The sequence below is a fragment of the Cannabis sativa genome, chromosome 3, assembly GCF_029168945.1.
Source record: "Cannabis sativa cultivar Pink pepper isolate KNU-18-1 chromosome 3, ASM2916894v1, whole genome shotgun sequence".
Classification (NCBI taxonomy): Eukaryota; Viridiplantae; Streptophyta; class Magnoliopsida; order Rosales; family Cannabaceae; genus Cannabis; species Cannabis sativa.
Window position 1 is genome coordinate 10,821,643 of NC_083603.1, and position 16,374 is coordinate 10,838,016.

At 29.1% G+C, this 16,374-nt stretch overlaps 2 protein-coding genes across 3 annotated transcripts; both read left to right on the forward strand.

Moving 5' to 3' along the window:
- Positions 1 to 3,802: 3,802 nt before the first annotated feature.
- Positions 3,803 to 5,878, forward strand: LOC115709735 (uncharacterized). 2 transcript variants are annotated; one of them, XM_030637919.2, is made up of 4 exons: positions 3,808 to 4,280; positions 4,972 to 5,082; positions 5,235 to 5,315; positions 5,439 to 5,878. In XM_030637919.2, the coding sequence occupies exons 1-4, from the start codon at positions 4,047 to 4,049 to the stop codon at positions 5,517 to 5,519; spliced, it is 507 nt and encodes a 168-aa protein (XP_030493779.2). In that variant the 5' UTR covers positions 3,808 to 4,046; the 3' UTR covers positions 5,520 to 5,878. The 2 variants fall into 2 exon arrangements, with proteins under 2 accessions (XP_060967640.1, XP_030493779.2); XM_061111657.1 differs by having other exon boundaries at positions 3,803 to 4,280; positions 5,235 to 5,878.
- A 2,143-nt stretch (positions 5,879 to 8,021) lies between these two features.
- LOC133035916 (uncharacterized) lies at positions 8,022 to 8,610 on the forward strand. The gene is made up of 2 exons (XM_061112360.1): positions 8,022 to 8,026; positions 8,124 to 8,610. Exons 1-2 carry the CDS (start codon positions 8,022 to 8,024, stop codon positions 8,608 to 8,610), a joined length of 492 nt encoding a protein of 163 aa, XP_060968343.1.
- Positions 8,611 to 16,374: the final 7,764 nt, after the last annotated feature.

A 16,374-nucleotide genomic window follows, 5' to 3' on the forward strand; every position in this document is an offset into this window, starting at 1 on the left:
GATCCATCGTGACAGGAATCGAAAAGTTCTTGGCTTATCTCAAGAAGCTTACATTAATCATGTGCTCAAAAGGTTCAACATGGATTTGTGTAAAGCTGGTTCTGTTCCTATTCTGAAAGGGGACAAGTTCACTAAGCAACAATGTCCTAAGAACGATTTGGAAAGAGGAGCAATGAAGAACATCCCTTATGCAAGTGTAGTAGGGAGTTTGATGTATGCTCAGGTTTGCACTCGACCTGACATAGCTTTCGTAGTCAATGTTCTTGGGAGATATTTATCTGATCCTGGCCTTGATCATTGGGTTGCAGCCAAGAAAGTTTTGAGATATTTGCAAAGAACGAAGAGTTTTATGCTTGTGTATAAGCATGTTGACAATCTTCGAGTTGTTGGTTATTCGTATTCGGATTTTGGTGGTTGTGTAGATGATTTAAAGTCAACTTCGGCTATATTTTCACCTTGGCGAGTCTTTCTATTTCTTGGAAGAGTGTCAAACAGACTTTGATCACGTCATCTACTATGTATGCTGAGTTTGTTGCATGTTATGGGGCATCTTTGCAAGCTTTGTGGCTGAAGAATTTTATTTCGGAGATACGAGTGGTTGATTCTATTTCCACACCTATGCTAATCTATTGTGATAATAATGCTGTTGTTTTCTTTTCAAAGAATAACAAGATTAGTAGTGCTTCTAAACATATGGAAATAAAGTATCTCACTGTCAGAGATTTGGTCAAGAAAGGAGACATTGTTATTGAAAATTGCAAGACCGAGTCGATGTTAGCTGATCCTCTAACCAAAGGGTTAAGTGCCGTGCTGTTTAATAAACATGTTGTTAATATGGGCATTTTAGAATCTTTGGATCTTTTGGGTTAGTGGGAATTTTGTTTTCTGTTTGTTTTTAGAAATTATTATTTATAATTTTCTGAATAAAGTTATGAACTACATTTTATGTTTCAATATTTTTTATTATTGAATGGATATGTTTTCAATTATGTTTTGTTATATTCTCGAGAATGATTGAATTGAAAGCATGTGGTTCATATTGTTGTGATCATTGTCTTTTAAATTTATTTGCTTATTGACAATGATATGTTGTTGGCTTAATTCTTTAAGCAAGTTTAGTGACACTTACTTATTTTAAGTGGTGTATGTTTAATTTCACTGGCTTATTTATTAAGCATCACGGTATCAGTGAAATTGAGGACTGATAAGGATATTATGTTATTTTAAATTGATCACATGTTGAACATAATTCCTTACCACACTACTAGACTTATTGACCATGTCGATTTAATACTTTGGTATTTGTGATTATGAATGTCTTTTGTTGAGCTAAAAACAATATGACTGTCATAGTTCATTATCAAAGGTTAAGTTGGACCGGTATGTTGAGATGCTATCAGAGAACTATCAGTTTTTAAAGTGGCCACAAATGTTTTTCTGTTGTTCAACCCATGAGTCGTTTTCAAATAAAATTATTTTGATATATAATATATATGTATTAAAATCAATGTAGCCCAAGTGGGAGAATGTTAGACTTTTATTTGGGCTTACATTATATTTTATTGGTTTTTATTAAAACTTGGGTTGATTGGATAGTTCTTTGCTGTGTTAGCCCATGTTGTTGGTGATCAATTGTTAATGGGCTTAGCATCTGTGAGTAAAGTCTAGGTGAAGCAGAAGTGTGGGCTTTTCTAGTTGACTGAAGCCTTTGATGAGCGAGCCCGGCCAACTAGGGTTTTGTAGCTAAGTCCCCTCCCTAACTCTATAAATACATATTGTCTCATCACAATTGTATACCTTTTGATAATCAGAGAAAATAAACTGCTTCTGATTTAGAGATCTAGGGAGGAAGACTTAGTTGATAGTATTGTACTATCAAATTGGAGTAACTGCTGTGGATCAATCAGAGATAATTGCTATGGATCAATCAGGTACACATACTCAATTATCATATACTACTATTGTGTTCTATGTTATATACAAATAGATCTTGGGTTAATTGTTAATTTATATAACAGAATATCTTTCCCTAGTTTAACGAGACAAAGCTCGAAAGGTCTAGCAGAAACAAAGCTGCATAAATCTTTCAAGAAGATGTCCAAACAACAACCAAATCAAGTCGATTACAAAATGGCCTAAAGCCAAACACCGCAAAAGACAAGGGTGATAAAACACCAAAAAAAGCATAAAAAAGAAATAAAAAAAAAAACTAAAATAGAACAAAACCCGACTTGCACAAGGAAATCTACAAACATCCAAATATAATAATTAAACAAAGCAAAGTACAAAATGAAAACCACCCGGTATAAGAGTCACAATGGCACAGGTTGGAATAAAAACCCACATCCACCCCTCCTGATTGTAACCCTAGAACATCTAAGATTACAAAACACTAACATAGAAACAAAAGTGTTTTACTATTGTTCGAAAACAAGAATGTATATGACCAACAAACAGCTGACTAGCCATGAGCAATAGCCCCCACCATCACCTCAAGAAGTAGAGACACAAGGTCCCTGGAACAATACCAAAGCCGCTAATAGTGGCATGAAATACACACACCGACCACCCCTTTCACCTAAGAAAGCTACACCCACCTACAAACCATAGCCACCAACAACACCTCCAAACAGCCAAGGGCAACATACCATTGGCAACCATCACACACAGCCATGAGAACCCCCACTGCCATGAGACCTAGTGGAAAAAGGCAGTAGCCAACCACCTCCCTTAGTTAAGAGACACCCAAACTAAGGCCCTTGACCCTCATGATCGGCGACCCTACCTCTGAATTGTTACACGCAACATTTCGACCACAAGATAGGAAAAAGGAGCAAATCGATGCCTTTCAAAAACTCCACCAGTTCCCAAAATCGCCATCCAGTTGCGAAGAACTCATTTATTGACCAACACCCACAAGAGAGCCTAAGATCTCGGGCGCCACTAGCCTAGATCTGGCTGGCGGCACCCAAGGAAAGAGGAGGAACCCTAAGAGCATGAGAATGAAAGGGGTAGAGAACCCTAGGAAGAGAGAAAGTCAAGCGAAATAAAAACTTGTCCGAATTCTTTTAATTTTTCAAATTATTTTCAATTTATTGTGTAGCCTTTTGATAAAATTAATTTTTATCTTTGATTGGATAAACTTGATAAGGATTTGAATTTGAAATATAAGATTAGGGGTGAATTATGTTTAAAGCTAAATTTATGAGCATGTTTAAGTAAGATTTCAAAGGCACCAATTTCATGAAAATGAACACTTAAATGCTCATGCAAAATAAATTGTTTCTACAGTCACCACATGTGACAAGGATTTAACTGAAACAGTTAGATGAAGTTGCCCATCTACCTACTAAACAAAGTTACAACAAATCAACTCAAGTCAATGCCACAATTCCACATCTTTTCATGTAAATTGGTTCAAAATTAGTAACAAAAAATGACAAACTCATGACTCATATATATTAATATATAAATATAATTATGTAAAATAATATTTTTTTTCCAGTTCCAAAATAAAATTGTTCAGTTTCATTTTTATTTAATTTTTTCTGAAGAAAATAAAAGTTATGGAGACAAAATTTGAATTTTGTGTGACATAAATTAGGGAATTATATGTAAAGTAGTAGTTAATTGCCACTCTATACATCTTTATCAGTTGTTGGCATTTGTGTCATTTCAACTAAAGCTTCTCTTTTATTTTTATTTTTATTTTTGTAATATATATTAAAATATCTTTTATCTTATCTTATTAATAATTTTTAATTTTAAAGAAAAAATATTGGGTTATAATAATAATAAGAATAAAGAAAAATGGTAAGGTGAGATACTTTAGGCCCAGGGCCTTGTTTATAAGCACTTGAAAACAGAGCAAGAAAGAGAGAAAGAACAGAGCACTGCCCATCATTTCAAAGCAAAAGCAAAAGAAAATAAAGAAACAAAGAAAGAACAGAAAAAGAGAGAGAGAGAAAGAGAAAGAGAGAGAGAAGATAACAGAGAGAGAGAGTTAGAGAAAGAGAGGGTTTTGGGAGAAGGGTTTGGAAGAAGAGATGCAGACGAGTGAGCAATCTCAACAATTAATGGTTCAGAATCAGAACTCAGGAAGCTTAAGCTTCAATAGCAATCTCTCCAGAGAAGATGAAGAGATGTCAAGGTCGGCTCTATCGACTTTCAAAGCCAAGGAGGAAGAGATCGAGAGGAAGAGGATGGAGGTCAGAGAGAAAGTACAAGCTCAGTTGGGTCGAGTTGAAGAAGAGACTAAGCGTTTGGCTACCATTCGTGAGGTAAGCTAATTTTGTTTATAAAAGAAAGAAAATAATTAGTTAATTTCTTTTCTTGCATGAATCTGAACTGAATATATGTAAATATAATTTCAATTTTAGCCAAAAAAAAAAAAAAAAAAAAAAGTTTTTGTAACAACACATGAAACCCTAAAAAACGCTTTACTGTTATAGAAAGATGAATATAATTTATTTTTTAAATTTGGCTTATGGATTTGGTCCCTAAATCTTTGTCAGCCTTTTTCCTAATTTATTTATTTAGGGTTTTCTGTTTTAGCTTAATTACATGCAAATATTTTTATATAATTCCAAGAAAATTTTGTACAAGGAAAGTTCTTAATTTGTGTGTATGTGAATAATTTGTTTCAACCTTTTGATTAAAGAGGAATAATTTGGCTCACATGGTGACCAAAGTTCACGATCTGCACATCCATTTAAAATTAAAGAAGAAAAGTTTCCAACTTTTTTAGTTCATCACATGAAAATTAGAAGCTATAATATTCTTCTTCCAACAACTGTAATTAGGGTTTTACTTCTTCTTGTTGGTAACATGACATCTAAGAATCTTTGGGTGAGAATATTTTTGAACTTGGCCTGGTAAAATTGGGTTCAAAATGAACCCAATAAAAGGGTAATTTTGATTTATGATTTAATTTGAAAATAAATTAATAAAAGAAAAATTATGGAACTTCAGGAGCTTGAAGGGCTAGCAGATCCAATGAGAAAGGAAGTTGCTATGGTTAGAAAGAAGATTGATGCAGTAAACAAAGAATTAAAGCCATTAGGACACACTTGCCAGAAGAAGGTAACAGCTTTTTAACTATATCTTAATACTAATTATTACTCTAATAATTTTGTCATTTATTAAAAATTTGTTTTACATGAAAGGACAAATTTTGTTGAAAAGCAATTAAATTAAACATGACAAGCTATTATTATATTTTATTTTTGTTACAGGAAAAAGAATACAAAGATGCCCTTGAAGCCTTCAACGAAAAGAACAAGGAAAAAGTACAGCTGATTACCAAACTAATGGAGGTTGGTCTCAAATGCTATTATATCAAAAATCTTATTTGCAGTAAAAATGTTGATGGGTTTTCTTATTTATCTTTGTATATTGGAGTTTGACAGTGTTTTTTTCACTAATTTCATTTCGAACAGTTGGTCAGTGATAGTGAGAAGATGAGGCTGAAGAAACTGGAGGAGCTGAGTAAGAACATAGATTCCATGCAATTGCACTGATTTGATGATGATGGTTTATGATCATGATCATGATAATGATTATCATAACAGCCCCTTGATGATATAACTCCCCTGATTAGGTTTGTGTGATGTATTTAAGAATTGAGATTATGACCTCTTCTTCTTCTTCTTCTTTTCTTCTTCTATATTTATATTTATTATATATATATATAATATATAAGGGTGTTTGGATTTGGTGTATTCTAAAAAGTCAGTCAGTTTGTTTGTTTCATTAGTAAAAAGAACCTTAGCTGATTTTAGGCAGGGAAATTACCTCCCCTCTTAAACAGGTTTGTAACTAAAACGTTTCTGTGAAAACTCCTTTTATTGTAATTTTCTTCTTAGCATTTTTCTTTTTACTTCATGTTAATTATTACAACAATTCTATTTATTTATTTATTTACTTTCTTTTCAATGTTTCGGAGTTGTGTTTTATAGAGCAAATTCCTTAAAGTGGCCAACCTTGGGATGTGAATTTGTTAAAATCATTTTCATTAATTTAATATAATAATAATAATGCTAATAATTATATGTATAATTAAGTACAGATCTTGTCTTATTCTTTGTTGGAGTAACGGCTATAAATAATAAATACCAACGGCTATAAGAAGATAGCCGTTAGAAGATACCTTCGATTCTGCCGCAGGAAGCTAGTTTAGGGGAAATTTTAGGTTGTCAGAAAGAAAAAAAAAATATATGTTTTTTCTCAGAAATAAATGATGTTAATTGTATTAATGTTTGGGTTAATAATTAATAAAATTCAACTCCCGAATTATAAAGGAAAAAAAAAGAAGTTAAGAGACAAGTGCAAGGGAAGGGAGTTTTGAGTTTTATTGAGACTTTGAGAGTTGACATGACTTGAAATCTTCTTCACCATACAATGTACAAGATTTTCTCCAATTTCAATTCTAATCAATAGCTACTTCTTCCCTTGTTTGTCATTTCTTAATTTAAGTTAAATGAATTCATGTGACATCTTTTAACTCTTAGTCGATTTGAAAATTGAAAAGGCCAACTTAATCCATAACAGTCACACTCAAGAATATTATTTCTCAAAAATAATAAAAATACTTTTAATTTTTGAGATACCACTTGTTCTTTATTTATATTCTTCTTCTTGTAAATAATTTCATTTTCTCTCTCTTTTTTTTCACTTTATTTTAAAGCATACTCGTATAGGAAGTTTATACAAGGCATTATTTATATAGTTAAAGGTTTATTATGTATATTTTTAGTTTTTGCCATCATTGGAACAAAATTGTCTTTAATTTACCCTTATGGGAAGGGAAGAGCAAAGCAAAATCAACCAACGAACCCAATGAATTTTGTTTTGTTGTAGTCTAAGAGTAGGTGTAAGCATTAACCAACCAAACCAACCTAACTGAATATTGGTTTGTTTTAGTTTTAGGGTAAAAATATACTTGGCATAGTTAACAGAAATTAATTGAAGTATATAAGAATATTATAATTGCTGTAAAACACACAATGATTTGATTGATAGGGGATAATCTTAAATGCAAAGCAAGGCCTATTTGATAAATCAACTCACCTGGCAAGGCAGCTAAGAGCTAGCCCAATTTTGCTGTCTTTATCCAATAGTGATGCCTCACCAATACAACGTGTTCTTGACCAAGAATTTTAGCCAAAAATGACATTGACAAACTTTCATTTCACCTTTCAACGTGAGTTTTTTTAACCCTTTTTTTGAGTTCTGTGGAAAATTTGGTTTTGACTTTTGAGTTTTAAGTAAAATTAAGGAGAAGACAAAATAATAAGTTTCATAATATAGAATGTTATATATATATATATTATAATGTGTATATAATGTTAGTGGGGAAGCATTAATAGATGGCTTATAATTTCACCTAACCTTTTAATGTTTTTATAAATGGTAATGATTAGAAGCATGCATGGTGAGCCACCCTCAAATTTTCAGTTTCTATGGATATTTAGAAGGATTGAATTTCATGCCAAAGTAATAATAAAGGTTAATAAAAACATAAGGAGTACTCAACAAAAGTGGTCAAATTTTTTCACAGTTTCAGAATTTTATGGGACTGAAAAAAAAAAACGTGACTTCCCCTTTTAATTTGAGGGTGGTGTATATATAGTAATGTTTATGAAACAAATAAAAAGAGTAGATTCAAGTAAATATTTGGACAATTGAAAGAGTGAGAAAAGGGTGTCACCTGGCTTTCTCTTATTGGTTAATGCAATTGATATTTTATGTTTATAGTAGTTTTATATAAGCTTTTAATTTTTAGCTTTACTACCATCATCTCTAATGGATTGTTATAAAAATAGTGTTATTATTTTGTTTTGAACAGATTCCAACAAAATTATACTCCAATACTAATATAAAAATGTGTAAAATTTGATATATACTAAAAATTGTTATAAATTTTTTACCACAAAAATAAATATTGCGTTATGGGGAGACTATCTGCAATATCTTTCGGGGGTATATAATCAAGAGGACTTTGAGCTCTTCATCTGTCTGTTATGGGGTATTTGGACAAACATAAACAAAGTGTTTCATGGTGGGAAATCACGCCTTAGCTCCTCTATAATAACCTATACCACTGAGTTTTACCATGATTTCAGCCGAGCCAAATCATCCTCCAAACCAGTAGCTGTTGCAGAACCGGTACTTACTCACCAGTCAACAGCTAATTCTGTCCAGCAACAGCAAATTCCATGGTTTCCTCCTTCACCAAATGGCTTCAAACTTAATGTTGATGTAGCAACCAATTTTGAACAGAAAAAATTAGGCATTGGAGCTATACTTAGAGACCATGATGGCATGGTTGTGGCTGCTCTTTCGAAGGTGGTTCAAGGCAGTTTTCGATCGGATGAGATGGAAGCTAAATCACTTTTTCATGCTCTCAATTGGGCATCTCAATTACAATTGTCTATAACGCATATTGAGACGGATGCATTGAGAGTTTCCACTACTTTGAATTCAGCTACAAGTGATTTATCTAGTTTTTCAAACTTTATTTTCGATGTTCGTTGTCTTTTATCTTTTTTCCTTGGTGTTTTAGTATCCCATGTTAAAAGAACTGCTAATCAAGCAGCTCATTTGCTTTAGGGTTGAATGATGACATATGTTGGATAGGAGAAATACCCTATCTTATTTTCTCTGTTGTTGTAAATGACTTCAATTTATAATTACAGTGATTATTCTCAAAAAAAAAAAAATATTGCGTTGTTCTATTTATTATTATCACTGATTAAGATAATTTATAACTCCTAATTTTTATTTATTTTTGAAACAATTTTTTTTTATATATACTTTCGAATAAAATTAAATTGTTTTTGGACTTTTTAAGTTAATTTACCCCACATTGGAGTGAAAATGCTTAAATTATACTAATAAATAAATATAACATGGACTTATTTTATTTATTTATTTATTTATTTTTGTCAATTTTAACACAAATTTCACATTCTATAATTAATAATCATTTCCACGCCTACTCTTCTTTAAAAAATAAAAAATATATAAATTATTGGTAAGTTGAAAAATATTTTCTTTTAATATTCATTAATAAAAAATACACTCATATTATATTTTATTATAATATGCTCATTTTTATGAGTGGGTTGTCCAATATACTCCCACTCTCTATTTAAGTCTAGTATATAATTTGCATTAACTTAAGGAATCTAATATTAGGGACATCATCTATAAAAGTGAGTATATCTTAAAGAATATAAAAATTAAGGTTAAAATTAAAACAAGTAAAATAAAATAGATATACAATGTAATTTTCTCCATAAATTAGGGGATGGAAGTCTTCAAAAGTTAGAAATGGGTTTTGACCAACCCAAAATTGTCTAGTATGGTGGGCATTTTGGAGACCATGGTGTGTTTTGGTTGGAATGTTAGAGACCAAGTCTTGAGGTTGAGTGCATATCAAATTTTTGTTGTACACTTGGGGACTTTGGAATTGATCAAATTATGCATAAAAGGACTAGGGAAAGACTTCTTCAATAATTCTTTTTTTCTTTGAAATATTTTGGTTTTACCCTTTTGTTCTATCTTTTGCTGGTATAAGATTACAAAAAGAGAAACGATGCAAAAATGATCAAATAGCTATGGGCCTATATTTAACATGATATGGGCCTCCAAATCATGACATACGTGGGCCGGACAACTAGAAAAGTCAATATAGTGTCTTTTCTTTTTGGGAAATTTACATGGTATACTAATTTTTACTATTTTTTTACAAAAATACTGTCCGGTGGTATTTTTTACTTTTTTACTGTGTTTTTATATAAATTTCATACTGCAGTATACTATGTTAAGTTTTCATTGGTGTTCTACTGGTGTTTTACTAGTGCTCTACTGTTGTTTTGAGTTATACTGCTTTGTGTTTTACTGGTGTTTTATAAAAACACAGTATTTTTGAAAAAAAATTTGGATGACAGTATTTTTGTAAAAATTAACCCAAATTTCAGTATTTTTGTAAGTTTCCCTTTCTTTTTGGGGAATTTTCAATAGAATTGAGTGTATAGTTTATATGGGTTTTTTTTTTTTTTTCATTTTTTTACATTTATATGGATTTTTTTTATGTCATGTTTTTGTAAAAAAAAATGAAAATCCCATATTTATAAAACACCAATAAATTTTGCTGGAGAAGTTGTCGGTACGGGAAAAGTTACCAGAAAGTCACTGGCACCGAAAAAGTTAATTTTGCCGGAAAAGTCACTGGAAAGGTCATCAGAAGTAAATGTCTCAGATATAACTAAAAATATAACTGGTTCTATGAATAGAATCTAATAACTCAAATCGGTTATAATTGAAATATAATTGGTTCTGTAAAATAATAAATAAAAATAAATAACATAAAATAACTCAAACCAGTTATAATTAAAATAGAATCGATTTTATAACAGTGTTATAATAAATAAAAACCAATAACATGAAATAACTCAAAACCGGTTATAACTAAAATAGAACTGGTTATATAATATAATGAATACAAACAAGTAACATACAATAATTCAAACCGATGACAATTAAAAAATAAAGGGGAAATCAGTTCCTAAAACACTGAAACATAAATTAAAAACAAAACTAGTTCTACAATAAAATAACTCATAACACATAATACCTCATAAAACCGGTTATAATTATTTTTTTTTAAAAAAAAAAGTGGAGATCAATTGTCTCAAATATAAATAAAAATAGATCTGGTTCTATAATATAATGAATGAAAACAAATAATAACACACAATAACTTAACTATAATATAAAAAAAAACCAACTATATTTATCAACTAGTTAAAAATTTAAGACAAAAAAACTGATTTCTTAAAACAACTGAGATAAAAACTTATACATAAAAATCAATAAAATAAATAAATCAATCAAAAATCAGTCTTAAGCATCAAAAATAAATATTTGAACAAATAAAATTAAAAACAAAATACCATCAAAACATTTAAAAAGAGATATTCTTTCACAAAGTAAAACAAAAATAGAAATAAATTATTTCAAAACTAAATTATTTTGTCTGTATGTTTATACCTTGATGATGATGGACAAAATTTAATGCTAAACAACTATGATGACCCCCTCTCCCTTTTTACTCGTATACATATATACACTAAAATCATGATTTATGGTGTACCCGCCTATATATTTATCTTTAAACTATTAATTACCATTTATTAAAGAAATATTTGCACCAACAACTATTATTATTAAATTATTTAAGAATTTACTCTTACCTATTTTAATACTCACAATTTAGGCATTTCTTTTTGATAGGTATACCAATGTATATTTATTGCTTCTCTCTCCTAAACTCTGCCTACATGCTAGCTTTTTTATTTTTTTTCCAGACACAGTAGCTTTTTTTTTTTAATAAAAATCTTATTTTTTCAAAATAACAGTAAACTAGGTTGATCAAATATTTTTTTTTTTTTTTACATTCTATTCTTTTTTTTTATTATTATTTTACATTCTTTTTTGTTTTTTAATCTAATTAGTAGTTTTAGAAAAAAATAATTATATGTATCAACGTGAATTGTATTTATGAAATTTTCTTAGACCATTTTATTGTTTTAAATACCGCTACACGCCTACTAAAATTAAAAATTAACCATATGTTTTTCTTTTACATTTTATTGACTCTCCTAGTTGATATGCAATCAGATTTTTTTTAAAAAAAAAATTATGTGAATAAACGACACAAATTGTTATTATTCTTACTTTCTTTATTTTTTTTTTATTTCTAAAGTTTTTTCAGCCACGCAATTTATTATTTGGACACAAAAATTACACTATTATAATCTATTTTTTAAAGTGATCATTTTGACATGTTGGAAGCATATATTTTTCTGCTACAAAAAAAAAATGACTAAAATTAAAAGTTAGACTAAGGTTTCTTAAACAACAAAATAACACACTATAATTTAAAATCTAAACAAGAAATTATAAGTCTCCTCCAATATTTATCTTTTTACTTTTTTTTTCCTTTTTGTTTACTTCTTCTTTTTCTGACATTATTATCTTCTTCATTTATTTATTAATTTGTTTTTTTGAAAAAATCTTCTTCATTTATTATTATTTTTTTATTATTCTTTTTCTCTAAATTTATTATTTCTCTTAGTTTTTTTTTTTTTTTTCCTCTAACATTTAGATATCTCTCTTACATTTTAGTATGTGTTAAAAGAAACTTTTTTGCTCCTTTTTTATATTTTGTAACAAAAAGTAATAAAATTTAAAATTTAATAAACTTTAACATATCAAGTAACATCATAACTTAACTTAAAGTCTTTTGTTATTTTGTATTTAAAAGTTAAAATATAGTATACTAATAATAAATTTATTTAATAAAAAAAATTTAATATGTTAATAAAAAAACTTATAAAGTTACCAAATAGTATCTAAAACATAATAGAATTAGTTACAATATGAAAATTATTATATATATTAATTTTAAAGTTGTCTGATCAAAATAAGCAACCAAATGTGTATGAGAAAAAAATTATCTTGAATTAATTTTTTTCTAATAAAAAGTAACTAATTGATATATTATTTACATCAAAAGCAACCAAAAGGTTGCTTTTTTTAAAATTTGCAAAACACTAAAATTTCTGGAAGCGAGATTTTTTTATTTTTTTCAATTTTCGGTAATTATTTTATATTTCGGTATTTATGCTGACGTGGCAATCGGTATTTGTACAAATAATTTTCTTAAAGGTATTTTTATAAATAAAATCAATTTTACGTATAATATTGAAAAGATCCCTTTATTAAACTATATATAATTAATTTAATAGTTTTTATTGGGTTATGTATAGCAATAGTAGTACTATACTGTTAGACTACTAGTCACGTGTGTAATCAGCAAAAGCAAGCCCTACCCTTTAATTTTTTATCGAGTAACAATTATACATAGTAACGATTATATTTTCGAGTCTTGAAATTATACTAACTCAAATCTCTAAACTGTGGAGCTCCTCACCTCTGAGTAACTTTTGTGATGGAAAAAAAATAAAATATGGGAAATGATAAATTATTTACAAAATTATGGCATAAAAAAATCCATAAAAATGTAAACAAAAGAAAAAACTCACACCCGTATTATTTAATTATGCCATAAAAAGTAAATCTTACAAATTTTCCCATAATTTATGTAATTTCTACTTTCTTTTTAGGATTTTTGTCATTTATTTTTTACGGTAGTGTAGTTTCATTTTTTATTTTTACCATCTTTTTAAATAAACATACTGTTATTATTTAAATTTTTACATTGTATATGGTTTGCTTATGTCATCTGTAACTGCTTACACGTTTCCCTCTATTGTCTCCAATCAATCACGTTTCTCTGCCAGTTATTCACTCTCTAACCCACTGTATTACTTTTTCTTTCTTCCCTTTTTATTTTGATTTCTTTCTCCTTCATCCTTCTCATTATCTTCTTTGTTTTTCTTTATCTTATTTTCTGCGTGTTTCTTCTTTGTTTTTGAGTAATGGTTGTTACTCGATCTCGTTCAAGTTCATTGTCTCATTCTCCTAAGAAACAAAAAAAAAAAAAAAGACAAAACCCTATTAAACCATTTAAATAGAAATCTGTTGCTAGAAAAATTTGAATCCCCCTAATCAAAAATCAAAATTCGTTGATGTTGGTGAGCCATCATCTAAGCTTCCTGCTACTATCTCTAGTGATGTTAGGAAAGTTAAGAGAAAGAGAAATGATAATGATAATGATGATTTAGATTCTATGCGTCCTCAAAAGGTATTTTTCAAATCCTTTTTTTTTTTTGTTGATCTAATGTTTTGTATATATTTGTTTATTTTTTCATTCAAATGTGTTATTCTCTATTCATATTTTGTTTTGTTTTTTTTTTAGTGTTTAGGGTTTTTAATTTATTTTTTATTATTTTTTTTATAAGAGGCGCCTCAACAGAGCAACTAAAACAACAACAATAAGAAAAGGAAACAAATCCGAACAAACTACAGGAAAATTTTAAATGCTAAGAAACACAAATAGAATTAAGTAAAAGAGAACAAAAAGAAGCCAAAAAGCCGCTACAGCCATCCGCCTAACCATCGAACAGGGAGCTGTCAAAATTGGACAAATAGATGTTCCCAAAGTAATTGGATCGCAATGCCCATTTGGCCACGTTATGGGCCACACAATTTAATTTTCTAGAAATCCAACTAGCCTCCCAAAGATTGAGATTGTTGGTTAGATTAGAGAATCTTGTTACCAAATCCTGAATGTTGTGGTGCAAGTTAGAGATGTGTTTTGATTTCTGTTGAATTGTAGCCACCGCATTTGTTGAATTGCATTGGAAGATGACATTGAGGAAACCTTCAGAGGTAGCAACTTCAGCGCCCCAGCAGAGGGTAGCAATTTCCCCAGCCAGGGGGTCGTGGTGGCAGATGTGGATAGTGTGGATGCCCACAATAACCCCTTTGTCGTTTCTAAACATCAGTGTTGCACATAATCTAGCCTGCCGGTGAGGGAAACCAGTTGGTCAGGCCAACATCTATAGGAGAGGGAGTTTCAATTAGTTCTGAATTTTAATTTTAATTTTACAGACATTTTTGTATGTTCTCTATTTATTTTTTTTTTTCGCTTATTTGCATATTTTTTGCTATTTAGGGTTTATTATTAAGTTTATATTTTTTTTATTTTTTTTTTCTTGCTATTGTTTGTTTATGTATATTTTTGTTTATAACAATACAATCTTAGGTTCTATTTTATATTTATTTTGTTTTTTTTTTTGTTAATTTTTTGTTTATATATTGTTACGGGTTTAGTCCTCTTTTTAACTTATAATTTTTATATAATCTATTTTTTTTTCTTCATATTTTTCTTAAATTTTGTTTCTATTTAAGGTTTTTATCAATTTGTGCAACAATGTGTTTGTTTACGTATAACTTTGTTATTCTTTATTTTATTTTTTGTTTGTTTGCTTATTTTTTGATGTTTAGGGTTTTTAGTTTATTTTTTGTCTATTCTTTGTTGATTGCTGTTGTGGATTTCATTTTTAATTTTACAAATATATTCATATATACTCTATTTTATTTTTGGTTATTTATATATTTTTTGCTATTTTTTTTAAGTTGAGTTTTTTGTGGCTAAACCCTTTCAACTATCACTCCACTTCCACCTAACTCTCTAAGTTCAAATTTTGACACTAAAATCCTTCAAACTACTTAATTGTTTGCAAATTTAAGGTGTCATTCATTTTTTCACAATTAATTGCCAATATAGACTGCTTATATATATATATACTTTTGTATTGATTATTCTCATCCCAATATCCATTTATTTAAACTAGAACAAATATTGATTTTATTTTTTCTACAAATCAACTAAACATTTTGCATAAAACTTAAATTAACTTGTATTTTACATGTATAAAAACAGTTTAATTGCATAAATTATCCAATCAATCAACAATAAACTTTATTTATTTTTTTTAAAAGAAAAATTAATTATTTATCAAAATAAAATTTATAATTACTAACAGGCAATTAAAGAAATCAATTTCGCTCCAACTTATTAACAATAAATTAACAATTTATATTTTTATATGACCAAAACAAATTAACGTTTCAAGATATATGTACTCAATTTTATTTATTTTATACATGAATATATTCAAGATTCAAATGAATTACAAAAATTAAACAATTAATCAACAATAAACATTCATTGTTATATATAATTTTCTTTAATTTTTTCGAATGAAAATTTTCAATCATTAGTAGGCAATCCTCAGCATATTATTCAATTAGTAATTATCAAATTAATCTATATATTAAGTTAGTAATCTAATATTTTGTTAATTTTTTTTTTTTGATTTGATAAGGAGCTCCGATCAATATTATTTTAAGTCATTCTAGTATCATCTCCAACATTTAAACAACAATTTTATGTTATGTAGTATAAATGCGACATCGGGCCTAGTCAAAGTAAGATACTGTAAGGCACCGAGTGTGCTGCGATACAATGTTTGGTCATGGAAAGGTTCCCCATTTGTGAGTGAAAGAACATGAGAGGTACTTGTGGGGCTAGGACATGGCTTGGCACCGTCCATGTTGAGTCTAGTTAGTAGGTCTGCTATATATTTCGACTGAGAGAGATATATACCACAAGTAGTTCGATGAACTTCCACCCCTAAAAAATAAGGCAAAGAGCCCAAATCTTTGACAGCAAACTCCTGATTTAGATCACGAATGATAGCAGTAATGGAGTGTTGATCTGGTCCTGTTATTAAAATATCATCCACATACACTAAAAGTGCTATCAAGTGTTGTCCAGTACCTCGAATGAACAAAGAGTTATCAGATTTTGAAATCTGAAATCCTTTGCTGTATAGA